The following is a 17,587-nucleotide window of genomic DNA, read 5'->3' on the forward strand; positions in this document are numbered from 1 at the left end:
CCAGTGGCTGCAGGTCTCAGGTTCCTAAGGCTGCCAGCCCCACGCATTCCAACAGCCCAGCTGAGATGTTGGATGTGCTGTTGGGCTGTGGGAACAGCCTGCGGTTCCTGCCATGGCATCTGCTGAGCAGGCAGCCAGGAAGCCCCTCTGTCTCTGCACTTGCTGCCCCCCCCCCAGTCTGGATCCAAGTGAAGAAGGGAACAGGGTCAAAGGTGAAGGGCCCAATGTGAGCTCCGAGGTCTCCTTGCTCACAGGCACTTGTGACCCTTCCTCCCCCGCTTCCCTCCCATGACACCCTTGCCCAGGCCTCAGTCATCCCATGGAGTGCCCGCACTCCCAAACACCCTCCTGTTTATCTCCAGGAAAAGGTGATGAGGCCCGTTCCCAGTGATTGCCTTCACCTGTGGAAGCTTCCACTTCCACTTCATGCTACAGGCATGTAGGACAACTCCTGATCTCCGCTGGCGAGGAGTTCTATACCCCAGTACTTTCCACTGAGAGCTTCCTGCTTCTGGCCCCTGGCAGTTTTTCCCAGGGCTCTGTCAGTGTCCACATCCTCAGGGATCATAACAGGGGGCAGAGAAATAGGCAGTCTCCCTCCATAGCCAAATTCTAGCCCACCACAAGGAACAGCACTTAGGACATAAAGAATGGCATATCCCTTGGGGACACTGTGGCCCATGCTGTTTTAAGCCCCAGGAGTCGGGGAAGTTACTAATCTGCTATAATGCAGAGAAACGTCTTTGCCAAAATATTTGTCTGATTAGTGGAAAAACCAGTGTCGCTGGGATGTGTGACGATGGGGCTGGCGAGGCAGGGTTGTTGCATATGCCTGCCGCTCCACCAACAGGTCACAGCAGTGAGCAGTAGCTCAGTAGGATGGGGCTGGGGATCGGAGCACCTCCCAGGTGTGATACCGTACTAGGGACTAGATGACAGTGAATGTAAGGGCAAGAGAAATATCTTCTGATACATGGGTGGGCGTGATGCTAATTCTGTCAATGTAAATGATCTCTAATGACTTAATCAGGAGTGGTCACTTTAGAGGTTTATAAAGCACAGCCGCTAACAGTCAGGGGACTTACGTGGCACTTACATAATGCTGTACAGAGGGATTTGCAATGCTTTATTGATAGGGCTGGGAGCCAGGAGAACTGGGTTCTATTCCCAGCTCTGCCACTGATTCTGTGTGGCCTTTGGCAAGTCACTTAGCTTCTCCGTACCTCAGATTACCCCGTCTGTAAAACAGCAGTAGTGCTATTTAGCCACCTTTGTAAAGCTCACTTTGAGAGCTAAGGATGAAAAATATTATGTAACTAACTATAATTATTATTACCGCTTCAAAGCAGTGTGCAAGTATTAACCATTTCAGTGAGCTAATGTGAAGCCTGGCAAATCTATTTTCAGTAGGCGGAATTGATTTGAGGTTTGTGGGCTGAGGGAGCTGCTCTGTCTGAGTCAGGATCAGTAACCATGCTTTCTAAATCCTGATTATTAATCAGCGTTTCCTTCTCCTCCCAACACATCCCCACTCCCACTCATTGCCAACAGCCCCAAATTCTCCCTTCCACGCAGAGTGGCAGAATTTCCCTAACACCGCTTGAGTCGATCAGATGATACTTTGGCTGTTGGGAACTCAGAGTCATGCAGATGCTTTTATCTGAGATTTGGGATAGCAGGTTCCTTTTTCTGGGCTAATTTTTCACCCACCTGTCCAAAGTGCACTCTGGAGTAGAATAATGTATGATTTGTTCAGGGTCTTTCTATTGGTTTCTTCTCCACCTGCATTATTTCATTCTTCTTTTGCATGATAATGGTTTTTTTGCCCTTCATTTAAAGTAAATACTGGGAGTCCCTGACAATTGAGCAAGAGAAATATGCTTTCCGGCTCTGTTTCTTATACTGTCTTTGGGGGAGGTTTGGCTGTCTGGAGGACACATTGGAAGGAGGCAGGGGCATATTAGAATATGGAAAATCCAAGTCTCATCTGAACCTTAGGGGTAGGTTAGGGAGTCCACAAAGCCTGCAGTTGACTTTTCACATTCTGTATGGAGCTGTCCTGAATGTGATGTGAGAATGTGAAGGAAGCTGCTCTCTGGGAATGCCGGTTGGCTGTGCAGCATCTTAGACAAAGAACGGAGAAGGGGATTTATTAGAGAGAATGGGGACACCTTCTCCTGCAACTTTTTAAAGCTGGCCCTGTGTGTTCCATCGGGCACTGGTGAATGTAGCTAATGGACTGATTGGTCCAAATCTGGATCAGGGTTTTGGTTTGGGCTTGTTTCTGAGGGGAAAAGAATACAGTTCCAGAGGCTTGCCTCTGACCTGCTGGCAGTTTCCCCCGGGATTGTGAATTCCATTTTGTCACAGTGAGCTCTGGCTCAGAGGAAAGGACTGTACTGGTAGACTACTGAGGCTTTCACCTAGACCTGGGGGCCCACTTACACTACGGGTGCTACCGTAATAAAGCGATGGCATTGTATAGGGATTTTCTATCTATATAGTTAATCCACCTCCCTGAGCAGCAATCACCAGGTTGACGGAAGCATTCTTTTGTTGACCTAGCTGCATCTACGCGGGGTCAGGTCACTATAACTGTGGCGCTCAAGGGGGTGTGAATTTTTCACATCCCTGCGCCACATAGGTATGTCAGTGTGAGTTAGAGGAGTGTGGACTTAGGCTCTTGTCCCTATCACCCCAAATAAATCCCCCTGGGTGTCTCACTCTTCAGTGTTTGTAACAATTCAGTATCATAAGAAGAGCAAACAGACTCGTGTCAGCGTTGCATAATAGCTTGTTTTGCTGTGTGTGTGTTCGTGTTTTGTATGTTGGGAACAGGCTCAATAGCCTGAGGTAGCTGTGCATATATTTACATAGACTTTTTCCCCCCCCAACAGCTCTATTACCGTATTTAAATGCAAGTATGTCTTTTTTTTTTAAATTGATGTTTTAAAGTAGCTTAGAGACACTCTAGCCTAGCTGTTCTTCGTTCAGTTTTTTCCCTGGTTACATGTAGCTGGGATGATAGTACTAGAGTTAGTTAGTGGGCTTCTAGTTTGCTGATTTATCTGGATTTCTCTCTCTCTCTCTCTCTCTCTGGCTCTCTCTCTCTCTCTAATTTTGCTCTCTTCTGCTATCCCAATTTTTTCTTGAAAGTCTAAGTTGTTTTTTCTGTGGTCTCTTAAGTGTGGCACAGAAACTATGTTCCCCAACAAATTTACCCTGCCTTGGCTCATCAAAACTCCCATGGGCAGCTGGAATTCTGCAAAGACCAGGAATCCTTCAGAGCCTCTTGCTGTCTTTGCAGCAAGGGTATCTTGTGTCTTTCCCTCTCTTTACTCACCTAAAACAAAATAAATCCACTGTCTCTGGCAGATTTTTTTAAAATTAATTAAACAAGGAAGTAAAATCTTGCTAGTGGCAGCTCATTTTCTGCAGTATCACAGTCTGCCTGCATCAGGGTACGGTACCTAAAATTCCTCGTTATGCTGCTTTTTTGCTTTCGAAAGCTTTTTTTTTTTTTTTTAAATTACATCCCAGTGAATTTTTTTTTTTACTTTACCCCAGCAAACTTGTGACCTTGAAACCAGGACCCTCTTGTATTTTTGATTACTACCTTGTCTATAAATCAGCATATTACTTTCCTCTTGCAAATACGCAAGAATAAAATCAACAATCAAAACTGATCTGAGCCCTAACAGTTTGAAACCAAGAAGTTATAAACCACGTCCTACAGGCTGGTTCTGTGAATTAATTCACCCCAGTGTCTTGCCTTTAAAACTCGCAATGGCTCAGCAGACCTATGCACAGGATAAAAAGGCATCATCAGAGCATGCAGCCATTGAAATTCATTGCAAAAGATTTAGGGCAGGATTTTCAAAAGAAGGCCATAGGTGCTTCAATTTTGCATGTCCAACTAGGCACCCCATAAAGGCACCTGATTTTCAGAGGCTCTTCACTGTCAGTAAATCAGGCTCTTTTAAGGTCCCTCAAGTCAGGCCCCCAAATCACTAAGCCCTTTTGAAAATATGACCATAGTTGCCCCCCCAAAAGTGATACAGTATTTTGTCCTTTTTTTGTTACACTTGCTGTTTATTAGATTTTTCCCTTTACCCTTCTCCTTCTTTCCGTGGCTAGGTTTTCCAGCAGCAGCCTATGGACCAGTAGCGGCAGCAGCGGTGGCAGCAGCAAGAGGATCAGGTAGGGGGGCCTGTGGAAGAGGCGGCTACATGGCATACCCGCAGAATGCAGGGGAAGGTAAAAGCTCTGTCGGTATTCTATGTGGCTGCAGCTGTCCATCATTACTTTGATTTTCCTCACACTTATCCTGGGGACCTGAAAAAAAAACACACTACAAGCAGAGGCCATGAGGCCTGGAGCACCTTACAGGTGGTTTACATAAGGACTGTCAAACCCAGGGTAGTGGGGTTTTTTGGTATTGTTCATTTCTTTGTTTTAAATTAAAAGATCATAAAGGACAAAGAAAAGTTTTCATTTCTCATGTGAAGTTTGCACTGGGTTAACAATGCAGCATTTGCTCTCTTCAGTAATGCTCCAGTGGCTGGCTGTGAGATCAAATCATACCACCCAGCTTTGTGCCTTGGACTATTGCAGTCTCCTTCTGTTGCCCCCACTGAGACATCATGGCAAGTTGTCCTATGGATTTGTTTTTAAAAATACCTTGCTTGGCCCCACCTCCCAACAAACTAGTATTCTCTCCCCTAGAATTAGCTGGTTACCAGGATGGTAGTTTACTAGAACAGAGCTTCTGTTCATCTGGAGACAAAAGCATCTCATCTTCTATAGTATATTAGAAGAGATCCTGGAACGTTCCGGTGTGCACTCCAAAGCTGCTTTCCTTTGAATGCTAGTTGGGATTGTACAGTTGTAAATGCGGCCTGAAGTACAGGCACCCAATAAACGTTACCTGGAGTCAAATCCAAGTGGCCCTGCTAAAAGCACATGTACTGTTGTTACCTACTGCAAACTGCGACCCAAGCGTCATGAAAAATGTTAAAGCTTTTCTCTGTCCCTCCAAACGCTTATTTTTTCCCCTTAAGGGAAATAAATAAATGGTTACCAATTACAATTATTACCCTAGGATTTCAATGTAGGGAAACATGTGAATTAGCACTTTGCTTAAGTAATTAAATGTTCAGTACAGTCATGAGTGGGCTGTTAACTGAGCAGCACACCGTTCTGTGTCTGCATGCTATCCTGTGTCTTGGTTGTACAGTGATGACTGAAAACAATAAGCCCTTAGCAAGAACAAAGGGTATAGCAATGCCTTCTCAGTAGATTTACTTGCTGTTACACGTACATTCACATTTCTGTATCATCCTGCGCATTCATCTTACCATTTGTTCTTGCTAACGATGAAGGGACATCTAGGGAGGGAGTGGGTTTTCAGAAGACGGTCTTGCTACCTAGCATTCAGCTCCCCACGCACTTCAGTGCAGTTTTGCTCAGCATTGTGCATATAAGACACACAGCAAAGAATGTGGCCCATCACTGTTTCCAGCTTACTCACGATTTGATCCTGGAGTAGAGGTTTTCAGTGACCTAATGGAACTTCTACGCTGGCGAGCTAGGCTCTTGTGAAAAAACTAAATAAAAAAGGGGGGGAGGGGGGGCTACTGAGCACTAACACCCAAATATGCATTGAGGGAGAGCCTCATTCTCTGGAGTCCAAAGTCAGATGTCAGGAGAACTCCGTTCCATGCAAACTGGCACTGCTCGCGGGGCTACAAAGGATCGTCCGTACCAGTTTTATTTTGTGGCATGTGGAGAAAGCCTAAGGGGTGACTTGCCAGGCTGTTGTGGCCATATTTTTTCCTTCTCTTTCTTTCTCCCTCTCCTCTTTCTTTAAAGAGAAGAAAAATTGATTTAATATATTAACTGAGGAAAATGGACTTAATTGTCACTGTCTCTTCCTCATGTTTCGCCTGTCAGGTTTTGTTTTAAGTACAAACAGACCTGGTGAGTTGCCCCTTAGCAAGGCGGCGGGTTTGGCTAGATTAACGTTGCTTCCATTCTTCTTATTTTTTTTAATCAGAGTGCTTTTGATTCCCCTTTACAACTGAACTGAGCATCGATCAATTCTGTGCCTGAAATCATTTGGGATTTTTTTTAGCGTGTTTGTTTTTGTTTTTTAATTTTATTTTTTATTTGAACTTGCAGTACGAAACTAAATCTAACCCTAAATTAACGCCACCCTTCCTGGCAAGTTTAAAGAGCAGTATGGAGTTTGGAAATGCCTTTCAAGTCTCAAAATTGTATGCCTGCCCCAAAACATACAAACGAAACTCACCAACCTCTCACACAAGGAGGAAGAAAGAGATTGTCAAACTTCTTAAATGACAGGCTGTTTACATTTGTAGTGAAATGTGTTCTATGGAATGATGTTTTATTTGCAGTCATTTCCATCTAAAGAGACTTGTTGAACAGGGCATCTTGGGCTTGTCACTTTCATACAGCAATGGTAGTGAATTGTATTCAGGAGCAATGGAGTACGATAAATCTCATCTTACAGTGTATGGGCCCGATTCATTACAAGAAAAATGTTTTTGCAATTGTGTCCAATCCCCTCAGATGCTTTTACAATGAAAAATGCAGAATGCAGCACAACTGGCACTAACTGGCTTCCTTTTGTTGTCAGTCTGAGCAAAGTCACCAGAGAATGAATGGGCGACAGAACCCCAAGCCTCACTCTTTCTCAGCCCCTCATGGGGGCGGATCTATTTGTGCCTGCTTTACTTTCTCTGTGGATAAGTCACAGCTCCATTTTCCACTTGTGCCAGTTCATTTGAAAATTAAACTCTTCTGCTTTTCAGGCCCTGATCCTGCAAACACTTAAGCATGTGCTTAACTTTACTCCCATAAGCAGTTCCATTGATTTCAAGGGGGCTCTTTACAATAGGAAAGTTAAGCACATGCATAAGTGTTTGTGGGATCAGAGCTTAAGTGCACTCCCAAAACTTTCCTGTTTGCTTCAGTGTATTTTTATATAGCTGCCATTTTGGACATGAACCTTGGAACATTTCTAGTGCCAGATTTTTGCAAAGATCTCCACAGCAACAGCTCCCATTCAGACACCTAAACAAAATGGGAAGATTTTCAAAAGTGCTTGGCGCTCAGCAGCTCCCACCATTACCAGTAAAAGCCTGGCCACTTCAATTAGGGAGTTGAGCTCTTTCGAAAATATGGGCCATAAGCAAACTAAGATCCGTTTAGCATCCAAAATGCGTGCACACTTCCAGGCAAGACTTTGTCTATGCATTTTTAAAGCCCGATCACTGTGGTGTCTGGGCATTGATGACATCTATGTATCCTAAGACGGTGTTCTTACATGTACCACAGAAAATTTGCATGTTTGCTTAATAATCAGCAAAAGAATATGCCTAGATTATTTCTGCTGGGGTGCAGCTAACTTGCATGTCAGCTATGTCAATGTCATGAACCTATTTCAGTCATTAATCATTTTTGTGATTCTGCACATTATAGGCTTCTGTTTCCTTCTTCCCCTTTCTTTTTTTTATATTTCTGCTTGTGGGAATACAACCACCAATTACTATTATTAGATGGAATAAGGCCTGGTATCTATTGCAGCAGTAACTCCTGTCATCAGTAGAAAGGGGCATTTCCCTGTGCTTGTGTTCAGTGTCATTCATAAATTTACACTCCGCTAAGTTCTTCCCACAGGCTGGGAGGTTTATGCTTTGATGCTTCCCTTTATAAATTATGCCCCCAACCAACATCCCCATGAAGAGGCAATGTGCGAGATTTTTCTAAGCAGACTTATATTTAGCCACACAGTTCCCATTCACTTCAACGGGAGTTGTGTGGCTAAATCCTCTAGTGGCTTTGATAACCTCATCCCTCCTTGTATTTTTTTTTTTAATGAATTGGGACCTTGGCCATGTAAAATTAGCAAGCTTGAAAGTCTGAATGCTGCAAACTCCTCCTAGACAATTTCACTATCAGTGTCACGTTTCTTTTAATTTCACCTGGCATATTTTAAGCGTAATCATTTTTGTCTTGTAAGTGCTGTTCAAAAAAAAGAAAACACGGGGGGAAACATTTTTATCTTGCACTTGGGCTGCGGGGATTAATTGGGCAGAAAAAAAAAGAAAAAGGAAAGAAAATTCGGCATAAAGTTGTTGGTTTTTTTCACCAGATATTTTTAGTATGCTCCCTGGTTTGTTGCCGTCAATTATTCCTCCCTGATGAATGGAGAATAAAATAATAATACGACGGGGCTGATTCTCCACTGCTCGACACCTTGTACAGTCATTTACCTCTATTCAGTGGGGAGGGGGTGAAAACACTAGCAAATCAAAAGGGCAACATTTTACACCCAGTCTGCCCGGTATAAATGCTGACAAGAGGTATAAAGCAGAGAAGAATCTCTTGAGGTTTGGAGCGAAGGATATATACCTCTTTTCCCCCCTCTTAACACCTTGTGAGTCTCCAACTGCTAATGCTGCCTTTGATCCCTGAGCGCCCCCCCCCACCCCCCCACACACAACCCCTTACTGTACTTTATACTTGCCAGATATAACAAATCTAGTAACGTGAGCTACTGACCTTGATGGTGAGTGTGAGCAGTTATGTTTTTGTTGTTTTCTCTCTTGCTTGGTTGGGGCTGCTGTGAGAGAGGGTGTCTCTGAGGCATTCTTTCCGGCCTCTCTTACACTCGGACGTGCACACCTCCTCTCAAACACTCTTCTGAGCGCGCTCAGCGGGAAGGTTTGTCCACACCTATTAATCCTCTCTCGGTGTCCAGCTTCTTGTTAGTAGCAGCTGGTTGCATGTTTTTTGCTTGTTCAGATGAAACGGTTCAAGAAACGACTCATATCAACTCTTGAGAAATGTCTCTTTTTTTTGTACACTTTTTCTTTTTATGTTTTTATTAATTTCCCTTACTTAAAAAAACAAAACACCTGTTGTCCCGTAAAACATTTCACATCTCCCCTTGCCTGTTCTTAGAGTGTATGTATCTGTGGGACTGAACTAAATGCATGCACTGTAGTAGTTGTACTGGTAGCAGTAGATGTAGTTGTAGAACATGCATTGTTGAGTTGATATTATAGGTATCATGAACTTGAAATAGTGTGGCAGTCAAAAGCATAGCATTGGTTTTATTGGAAGAGTAGGGCTATCAAGAAAACGGTGTGCTCCTAAGGCTTGGATCCATAGTACTGTATTTGTTAAACCCCGTTATCTGGATTTATAAATTGAACATGGCTGTAGCTAACTACATCCTTTCTTCCCAAAAGAACCCATGCATACTCTTATGTTGATAGTAAATTTACCTTACTTTCCAAATTAAAAATCTTGGGAATTAAATCTTTGAATATAAATATGTTCTGTTATTTTATTTTGTATAAAAAATTAAGATTTTGTTTTAAATCATTTTTTAATCATGGTTTCTTCATTAATCCTTCAACTGTCTACATTAAAATCATTCTTTGGAGGTTTTAAATCGTTTGTACAAAATGCAAACCACTCCACTGGATAGCTAAATAATATAATGTATGTAAAACAGCTTCCTACCAGACTGTCCTGAGACACAGGGGAATTGTTTTTAGGTCATAAACCTCAAATCTTGTTATGCAACAGACTCTCTGCTAGTTGTGGTTTGTATTCATTGCCATGTTGCTGAGCTTAAGGGAACATTTTTAAATTAAGATTTAACATTTCATAAATACCAGCATTAGGAGTGAAAGACAAGTTCATCATCTTTGCCATTGAGCCAACAAATAGGTTTGCTTTTTGCACCCAGTTTTATGCACTTAACTTTTTAAATTGTTTTTGGAATGAAGCAGGAGTGAGTAGATTTAACAGCTGGTAATTCAAGTCCTGAATTACACTTTTTTTTCATTTTAGTTTGTTGTTGTTTGTGAGAAAACATCCTGCTGGGTGTAGAAAAGTTCCCCTACAATGCTCATACTCCCCCTACCTCCTTCCAGTCCAGGTAGGAGCCCTTCCTGGGACCTAAATGTTACTTCTGAGCACATTCATACTCTACTGAGTGTGCTCAATGTAGTCTCCAATACACTTATCTCAACAAATGTTACTGAAAGAAACAGAGTATCTGGAATGTGCTTTCAAGATGCAATTAAGAATTTGTATCTGCTCCTTACCTCTGATAGAGCAAAAAATAAATTAGCCAAAGAACTTCTTGGATGTAGTTGACCCACAATCACAATGCTATAGACGTCTATAGTGTCTGCTGGATGCATGGTGCACATGATTTCCCTTATTGCCAGTGAAGAGTTGCAACGCTTATGCATCAAAGGGAGAGAGGGGAATAATTTACCCCTTAGATTTCAATCTGCTAAGGGGACCCACTGTTTAATGTGCAAGACATGATGAAATGAGGAATGTATCTAAAAGTTAACTGAGCGGCAAATTGCATAGGGGTGTAGAAATCCATGTCTTACACTTAAATAAGGTATGCTAAAAATATTTAGTCTTGTCATTAAGTACTGATTGTGTTAGCAAATTGTAGTAATAAAATAGTGGGACAACAGTTAGTCTGTGTGCATGAAATGAGGGAAATCTAGATCAATATGTTGAAATGTCATAAGGACAAACAGCTGAAAGATCTAATGATGAACCAACTTGGAATTTATACTGCCAATTTAGAGTATTTTCCTTTGGAGTGACAGCTCAAATGGAACTGCCTTCCTTTTTTTATTTTACTATATAAAAGTACATAAAATTTAATCCAGCCATATAATCTCAAAAAACAGAAACTAACAAGCAGACCACCTGGGAAAAGGAAGCAGGCTGAAATTTCTCACTCCACTGGAACATCCAGTAATTACTTGACAGAAACTGGCAACTGGAACTCTGCAAAGTTGATGCATCTAAAAATTAGCAGCTGCATAAGATTTTATCCTTTGCTCATCTCTATAATATTAAGGCTGCATCTGAAAATGTTTACTTGTCTGAGAGGAAGGGACAAAATTCCCCCCCCACCCCCTCCATGCCCCCACACCATTTTGTACCTACATAATGTGTGTTCTTGCTGTAAAAATCCTCCATTCCCAGTCGGTTAAATGATCTAATCTAGTTTGTGGATTAAACAGTTGAATGCAAACAAAAGGAAAATGTCTCCTGTTATAGGAACAGTAGTAAAAGAAACCAAGCTCTGCACTGACTAAGCACATGTCTGAAGGGTAAATACTCCATTTTCTTCTAGGCTTGTGCAACGTCTGTACGGATGAGGTTATTATGCATTTCCTTGAGAGGTGTGTTTTTGGCCTTGTTAGTGACAACTCTCTTCTCCTCTCTATTTTATGTGCTCTGCAATTACTCTCCCGAAGGACACAGGGTTGTTTTTGTTTTGTTTTAAAAAAGGAATTAAAGCAGAATCATTTCTATTATAGGTCTAAAGTCATACGTTGATCCAAGATCATTTCAAAGCCATTATAGAAAACGTATGCCTGTAAGTGCCTTCCAGTTCTCAAACCCCACACACTACCTGTTTATCTTATTTTATTGTAGGAAACATTTTTTTTTATCCTTGAGGGACTGAACCTCTTACGGAGCCATATACAAATTTCAGTACATTTAAAATAACCAGCTGCTGTTGCCGGGCACTGACCTTGGCTATAGTCATTTTACAGGGCATCTGCTTGAAGTCTATTGTGGTTAAAATACATCAGCTTTAATCAATAACTTTGTAATAGAAAATCCTGTGCACTTGATAAATCTTCTCCAGTGCAATTAGTGACCAGCTCTGAAGTACAGACTTAAGTACAGTATGAGTTAATCTTTAATGAATGTAGTAGCTAACTTTTAATGGTCTTTTCAATCAGTGGAATTATTTTCAATGGGAAAACACTTGTCCACAGAGATCATTCTGGCTGCCAGGGTGCCTCTCTTGACACACGCCAAGTGGCGGCTCCACATAAGTTTGAACTGTATTGTGATCCAAACAGGCGAATCACGCATTCAGGAAAAGGTTTCCGTTTCGGAGCACTGGAAGTTTTATGCTTGACAAGTCGATTTTATTCTATTCTAGCAAAGCGCTGGAACAGCCAGTTCATGTCATTCGATTTTTTTCCCCACTGAAAAAGGGACAAAGCTCCTGCTGGTTATAATGCAGCTTTATTTTACATAATGTAACAAACCCTTATATGAATTATCAGCCAGGTTTGAAACCAAGACCTTCAGCAATCAGGTCCCAATTCAGGAAGGTGTTTAAGCACATACCTAAATTTAAGCATGTGAATAGTCCAATTGATTTCAATGAAACTACTCACATGTTTAAACTTAAGCACGTGCTTAAGACTCTTGCTGAATCACGACCTAAGATACAGGGTGCTACATACTGAGCTTGATACAGTCTATGTGGAGTAGCTACTAAAGGTGCAAATCACACACATTTTACAAGCTTGTTACACTAGTATTTGCATATAATTTGTATCCCAAAACGCTTTAGAGAGTTAAATACAATGAGTACAGAGATGATTTCCCCTCCCCCCCCTTTTCTGTTTGAGATACAGGCAAGTAAAAAAGGATATCGAGGTCTTTTCACTACAGCAAACTTCTGTATCCATCTGCTTTTGCGTTAACTTGAGAAGGATAATTGGTTAGTAAAAGCCATGGAAAGTAGAACTGGGCATTAAATATACAGACCCACTCTACTGAAAAAAGTAGTCAGACAGCAAGTTCATTCGAGGAGTGTTGTCTGGTAAATACAGCAAAGGATCAGAGGCAATGGCTGTATTCCACTGAATCAGTGTGTGACTGTGCGACTATGTGCAAGTCACTGCAGCTTTCTGCACCTCAGTTTTCCCCTCTGTAAAATGGGGGACATATTTCCTATCAGAGTGGAATGAGATACAATTAGCATGGTCGAAGCACCTTGCAGAAAAGTGTCACATGAGCACAACAGATTATTGTTGTATCCCAACTTTATTCAGCTGGTTTCAGTTTTTATTTAGAAATCTCTTTAGGTCTACATTCACTCTTCCTTAAGGGCTGTGCCTGAAGTGTCATTGCAGACAATGATTGCCTTAAAGGTGGCCTAATAATGGCTCCTCTGTGGTCACCTCTAATGTTATGCTCAGGATTCCCAGTGCCTTCAATGGGTGCTGAATAAGGCCCTTAGGTTGGAGATGAATTTCCTCTGATATCAATGGCAGGATTCACATGGAACAGTTCAGAAACTACTAAACATTATAAGGCTAGAAAAACTCCTGATGTCATAGAATAACATCAAGAAACTCTTTCTTCTTTCGGTATAATTGTACAGAGTACACAAACCCCTCATTTAAGTCCTCTCACTGTCTTTTTTTGCTCATGGAAAACTGCAGCTAGGACTTATAGTACCAAGGGCAAAATTCTATGTGAGTGACTACCTGAAAGACATGCAGGATCTAAGGCCAAAATCTGATTCCTACTTCCTTTAGTTGGGAGCTGTTTGATTGCGTGGTGCTGGTTTCTCCTTACTTCCTGGTGCAGAATAGCATTAAAGAGGGAAGCTCAAAATACTTTCCTAATACTACTTTTCCACATAAACAAATGCAGCCATGAATAGAAAGGGAGGGTTTCCATGAGGTGATTTCTCTGTTAAAATGTGGTCTGCACAGTGAAGGATTTTAAGGACCTCTGACTTAGTAGGATGGATTAGTCTCTTTTAGCTTCCGTCTGGGAGTGAGTTTTTCTTTTGTTTACCTGTCAGAGCAGTTGCCTCATCCATAATTGCTTAGTATCCGATACGTATTTGATTTGTTAATTCCAATCAGTTTAGTACCTTTGTCTTGTGTAAACTCCTGGTGGAAGAAGATCTTCAATAGAACAAGGCTGGGTTTTTTTAAAATACAGATTTCTCAAAAATGCAGCTTTTCTTTCCCTTTTCTGTACACTCTGGCATGTTTCCATGTTTCCATCCCTAGGCAGGGAGATGCTTAAGGAGCAGAATGTCATCCTAAAGCAATGCCGTAACCACTACTGTGATTTAAAATATGCAGTAAACGAAGTCCCAGTTTTGTTTTAATTTGGCTCTTCTGCTGCCTGTTATTGTACAAAAGGCCTCAATTTAAAATTAACAGAAATGATAGCCAGTTAATGTGTTACAGTGGGAGGCCGAAGTTTCTGTTGCCATGGCAATGGAGATCGGCTCATTTGTTTTGTAGATGAGTAATTACTACGCAATTAGAGTAGGCTAAAAATAAAGGGGCCCTTTGTTCCCAGTTACTCATTAATATTAATAAAAGGTCTGTCCAGGCTGTGATAAACAATTAATGTAAATGTGGTTGCCCGTGGTAAAAGTAACGACATATTTCTTATTATCCAATGAGAGGTGATCATGCCAGAGAGGTTTGCTCTTTCCTCACTTTAAATAGCAAAATTATTAGTAAATAATTTCACATTAGAGCAAGATCACAGATGATTGCCCTCCATCACCCTCCACCCCCGTTTGCTTCTTGGTAGGATGTCAGCGAAGGCTAAGAACAGACATGTATAGATGTGCTGAATCTGTTAGGACTTTCCCCTCAAAATATGAGATGGGGTCAGATCCTGCAGTGTGCTGAGCATACTCAACACCCATTGAAATCAATGGGAATTCAGGGTTCTTAGCACTTCACAGGCTTCAACTGAGGTCCCGGCTCTGCAAACATTTGCATGTGTCACTTGATGTCCACAGGCAGCCCTATTGGGTTGAACTCAGTGGATTGACTCTCAGTCACCTTCTAAAGCATTTTCAGCATTGGAGTTTAAATTAGCAACTTCAAAAGAGCATAAAGGATGGGGGAGCAGTGTGTGTTGATTTGGGAATCCCAAGAAAAGAATCTGGTCTGAGATTTTCAAAGGGTCTTAAAAGAAGATATTTTCAATGGGAGTTGGGTGCCCAACTGCCTTCAGCACCTTTGAAAACACCAGCTCTGAAGCCAAAGGGTCAAAATTTAAAAAAGAACCATTTACCTTATCTCAGGATTAACCCTTCACTGCTGTACTATGTTAGAAGGGGAGGAAAACCTCATCATGTATTATAATAATGTCAACATTAGGTATCATGGCCCAGGATCCCCCTTGTGCTAGGTGCTGTACAAATACAGAACACAGAGATGCTCTCTGCCACAAAGAGTTTACATTCGAAGTAAATTAAAGGCTAAATAAATTTCTTCTGAAATGTAAAGGCGTTGCAATTATCCAAAGCAGGATTAGATTTGGGGGTGGGAGTGGAAGAGTGAGGAAGGAGCAGAAGAAATGAAAGAAAACTGTCCTCAGCATTGAGCGTAAAGTATCTAAAGCATTAAATACATTCGATTGTAAATTAACTTTAAAGTCCAGGGCTATTAGATTGGCACCTGTTTGTGAAACGACTGAAAAGTCGCAATTTATTCGCATGTATAGGATGTATATAAATTATTATTATTATTATTATTTGGCTGCTCTGGTTTAACTACTAAGATTTGAGCGTGTGCCCTGGGGAGCACTTTTGGTGCCACGTATGGATTGTAATAGACTTTAATGAAGTGATTTGGTGCAAGCCGTGTGCCTGATTGAACTGCGATGTGCACGTGTGCTCAGACTCTTTGGTAAGTGAAGCCCTGGGTTTAAGATGGGGCTTTCTAGTCTGTTTTGGGGGCCCGGGCCCCGTTCAGTCCTTTACTTGTGCTGCTCCTTGGAAGTGCTGCAGCAAAGACAAAAAGCATTCTGGGCTGCTGTTTCCCAGAGTCCCTCCCTGCTCTGATGTGGAATCCCTTCAGAGGAGTGGAGAGGATGGCGTGGCCACTTTGGGTGGGCGAGCGTGTTTCCACAAATCAAAACTGCATCATACAGTCTGATCAACCCATCTGCCACACATTAAACTGCACTTGGTGGCTGTAGCTAGAGTAGATTCTTTTGAGCAGCTCCCACCACTGGCAGGTTCACCACCCCACCCACACACACACCCCCAATAAAAGTGTAAACAAGGCCTAAATGCCTTCAATCCCTTTGTTTACTTTGGTTGGTTTATTTCACCAAAGCTGCAGTTCCCGCCTCCATCCTGCCCCTTTGAAATGTCATAGCAGAGCAGAGAGCATTTCTTGGCTGGCTCCCTTCCCCTTATGATGCAAAATGTCTGCCCAGCCAGGTTTGCATCATCAGCTCCTTGTAAACCTGCAGAACTGCTAACCAGAACATACGTGCCAGGCACAGACATCGCTGGCCTCGTCATCGACTTTAGCCTAACCGAGTGATGTCATCCAGGCTGGAGATTAGATAAGGTGTCAGAATAGGGTGCAAGATGTTCCAGCGGGAAAAATGGCATCAAAATGGAAACGGCATCCCTCCCAAACTGTTTAACTAATGGAGGAGAATGTAGCGCAGCATTTGTAAGGTTGACATTTGTTTGTTGTTAAGGATCTAATTAGAAACATGAGAGGGAGCTGAATGGCTGCTTGCTCGGCTAATTAGCGACATGTACGAAGACCACTTTGAACTTCAAGGACACAAAGCTATTAGCGCTTACATCAAAAATGGATTAAACTTCTGTGCTTTTATAATGATTGAAGATGAGCCGCTCGAGTGGAAATCCTTTTGTAAAGGCTGCGACAAGAGCTGGCTCCCTGATTGCAGTTTCTACAAGAGAAGCTTTGCATGGCCTTGGTGTAGTACTCTGGCCCCATGCGAGAGTGACACCATTAACTTGCAATATGGAAAATGTGATTAGGCAATAAATATTGATCTCTCGTAAAAAATTAGTTAAGCTAAGAAACGTATTTATTTCTCAGGGCACGTAATTACAGGACTCGAGACAGGCTTGAATATATTGTATTGTGTCTTGCATATCTGTGCACGTCAAGTATTTTTAATACTCCCCACACCAGGCCCTTATCCAAGCCAAGGCTTGGAACAGTCTAACTACAGTGGTGATCATCAGTAGTACAGGTACCGCATACAGAGAGACTTTTATAGTACCTCTGCCTGTTGCAATCCTGGATGTACCCGCCTCCTACAGCCGTTTTACTGTGAGAGGTTGCATTCCAACCGAGTGCCCTGACTCTCTGATAACATGGCAGTCTTGGCTGTGCAGTACATCTGCACTTCAGTCGGCGTGGCTTTAGCCCAGGGTAGCAAACAGGGAAGGGTTCCATCCCTGCAACACCAAAAGAAATGTGTGGGAAGAGAGTCAGGGACAGTCATGTTGTAACTAGGTACCTGGCCACAGTTGTCATGTAGATCGGCTCCAGTTAGTTCATATCTGGTTTTTTAATATGGTTTGGATCATTATTAGGTGTGAATTTGAATGGTGTTAATGCTTATAACTGTGACTGAAAGTGGTTCCTGAAGTGTGAATAGGATTTAGGAGCATACCATTCCTCTGACACTTTGTTCAGTTCTAGCTGTAACTGCTATGCTTAGTAACATTTATGCCACCAGCTGCTATTTTGCTGTTATCCTTGCAAATGCTGATGTGCAAAGCTACTTCCAAAGGGACCGCAGAGAGAGGACAACCCTTAACCTGTGATTGCAGATAGAAAATTACAAATGGTACCTTATTACTGCAGATATCTGCTCCCTCAATGTCTTCTAGAGATGCACAGCTGTTTTTACTGACAAACCCAAGGTTTAATGCGGG

General features: G+C 42.1%; 1 protein-coding gene across 11 annotated transcripts in view; it reads left to right on the forward strand.

The window, feature by feature from the left end:
- MSI2 (musashi RNA binding protein 2) overlaps window positions 1–17,587 on the forward strand; it is a 364,912-nt gene that overhangs the window by 322,672 nt on the left and 24,653 nt on the right. For 8 of the 11 annotated variants that reach the window (XM_067538055.1, XM_067538053.1, XM_067538050.1 and 5 more), the window contains one exon: window positions 4,138–4,200. The exons of 1 other annotated variant lie outside the window; for it this stretch is intronic. In XM_067538055.1, the coding sequence (XP_067394156.1) occupies window positions 4,138–4,200 (63 nt within the window). Of the gene's footprint in view, window positions 1–4,137; window positions 4,258–17,587 lie in introns of all 11 variants that reach the window. 2 more of the 11 variants (XM_067538056.1, XM_067538058.1) reach the window with 1 other exon arrangement.

Source organism: Emydura macquarii, unplaced genomic scaffold (genome assembly GCF_026122565.2).
Source record: "Emydura macquarii macquarii isolate MOO-44397 ecotype Brisbane River unplaced genomic scaffold, CSIRO-AGI_Emac_v2 contig_450, whole genome shotgun sequence".
NCBI lineage: Eukaryota > Metazoa > Chordata > Testudines > Chelidae > Emydura > Emydura macquarii.